This window comes from Morone saxatilis, unplaced genomic scaffold (assembly GCF_004916995.1).
Source record: "Morone saxatilis isolate NCDOM2014 unplaced genomic scaffold, NCSU_SB_2.0 Contig14, whole genome shotgun sequence".
Lineage (NCBI taxonomy): Eukaryota > Metazoa > Chordata > Actinopteri > Moronidae > Morone > Morone saxatilis.
The window spans coordinates 20,857,289-20,859,386 of record NW_023339696.1 but is presented as its reverse complement, the minus strand read 5'-3'; the positions used below and the strand labels follow the sequence as shown (position 1 = coordinate 20,859,386).

Sequence of the window (2,098 nt, the reverse complement as noted above, 5' to 3'; positions counted from 1 at the left end):
CTCAGCTCCTGCTGGGCTGCAAATGGGGAGGAGGGGTTGAGAATGAGAACTGTTAGCAGCTGCTGATTCCTTCAGTCACTGAATCTCTGCTGCTTCCTTTATCAGCATGTAATGGGTCTGGTGTATGACTGACGGCTTTATAGTGATAAGATAGTGTTGGTTAACTGGAGGCCAGGAGAGAACTACTCACCACATGTTGTCTATAAATCAGAAACCGATATTAGATCATTGTCTGATAACTCCACTATCTATTTACAATCACCCCAAGTTCATCACTAAACCCTATTTTGTTTCTAATTTAGTAGTGTTACAACATAAACTGTAATGTGGAGTAAACCAGAGTCCGAGGTGCAGTCTATAAGTTCATGACTGTAAAAAGTATGTGGTGCGTAAAATGGTACACATTGTGCGCACGGTGGCAGGTGACTTAAAGGTATCCAATTTGTTCACACTGGACGAGAAGGGCTCACAAGAAGGAAAGGAAAAGCATTTAAAGTAGTTTCAGTGTGGTTTTATTGTACGAATATAAAGAATAAATAGCACATTTCCTTAATTTACAGGATAAAACAAGTCACCGATTCACGGCTGTATCAATAATCCACGTTCAACTCTGAGGTCGATCTGCTTGAGTCCTTACGTGGCTCTATGCGCCATATCTCCATAAATACAAAATATATAACCAATATTCTCCACAAATAAAGTAGACTCTGGTTACAAATAATACTGACTTTGTACAGGGAGCTATATAGAACTGCATGGCACCGCATATACAGAAAATACATTCCTACACTCGGTAGTGCACGTGAGAAAAGAATCACAAAAATAATGAGCTTATAATTTATTCTCAGAGTCCTTTGTTTGTTTGTTTGTTTGTTTGTTTTTAACTGGAACAGGAGCATTTGCAGTCTGTGATGATCGGGTACTGCACCGGTATCCACGCGCATTTCAGCCCCCCTTTCCTCTGCACGCACCTCCATCTCAGTATCGTCAGGTGGGTCGAGTTCGCAGGTTTACACACCATCCCCTCCGGAACCGAACACGACCTCTTGCTGAGGCAGCTGCCCGCGCGCACGAAGCGCGGCCAGAACCGGTTCCCCAAGTCGGTCCACGTGTACACGACCGGGCAGAACGAGTACGCCCACAGCCACTGCTGCAGCCGCCGCTTCAGTTTCTTACTGGGCTTGTGCTTCTTGCCGAACTGGACGTCGAAGTCCACCGCCCGGATTTCCTTCGGCAGTACTCCGCCGGGCTTTTGGATCTCAAAGTCATCGAGCTCGTCGTTCCCGGTGTATTTGTCCTCCACGGGCGCTAAAACGGACAAAAAGCGGCTGTCAAAGTCTCCCAGGACGCTTTTCAGCTCGGTCTCGTTAAGGTCCCGCTCCTTGGGGTCGAAGACCGGGTCCGGGTCCTCTCTTAATTCCACAAGAGGCAGGCTGTCACTCGGGATGGGGCGCAGAAGGTAGTAGTGCTGACAAATCCCCCTGTTCATCAGAAGTCCCAGGGACAGCACCAGCAGATACATGGCCACGCACTGTTGAGACTGATCCATGGCAGACCAGGTCCGGTGGAGAGTTCGGTGCGCACAGGGAGCTGCTAAAGGGCCACTTTCTTGTGCGCAATTACGCGTGAGCCGTATCCAAACCTGCGTCTTAAAGGTGTCCCTTTAAAAAATTCACTTTCCCATGATGGAAATCCGTGACAGGAATCAGAAGTTGGTCCGCAGCAGCATCAGTGGGAACTATTTTTTGATGACAAACTGCGTGACAAAGCTCAGATCTCTCCTCGGGCTCCGTGCGCGCGGGCTCGGCATGATGCTCCCGTTGTCTCCTCCACAGAACAGCGCTGAGCGTCACCCGCCACCTCCGTTATATTCCCCACACGGAGCGTGACGTAATCCGTGTGCCCCTCTTTGAATGTGGGTTTGTTGTCTAGGAGGAGATCCCCAATACCTCCTTCTTCCACCGCGCTGGAGGAGGGAGGGGTGGTGGTGTAGAGGGGAGTGGGAGGAAGGGGGTGTGTTGGGAGAGGAGACGCCCCCTGTCGGTTTTCCAGACTTCCTTAAGTCAGTCTCACAGCGGGGTTGACTTTCATCTGGAGA

The 2,098-nt window shown here is 49.5% G+C and overlaps 1 protein-coding gene across 1 annotated transcript; it reads right to left on the bottom strand.

Moving 5' to 3' along the window:
- Window positions 1-594: 594 nt before the first annotated feature.
- Window positions 595-1,788, bottom strand: LOC118323482 (noggin-like). The gene has a single exon (XM_035655456.1). It carries the CDS (start codon window positions 1,547-1,549, stop codon window positions 881-883), a length of 669 nt encoding a protein of 222 aa, XP_035511349.1. The 5' UTR covers window positions 1,550-1,788; the 3' UTR covers window positions 595-880.
- Between the last annotated feature and the right edge of the window lie 310 nt (window positions 1,789-2,098).

What these genes read in the sequence shown, in the direction of transcription:
- LOC118323482 (XM_035655456.1), bottom strand. Translation starts at nt 1,549, where the DNA reads ATGGATCAGTCTCAACAGTGCGTGGCCATGTATCTGCTGGTGCTGTCC.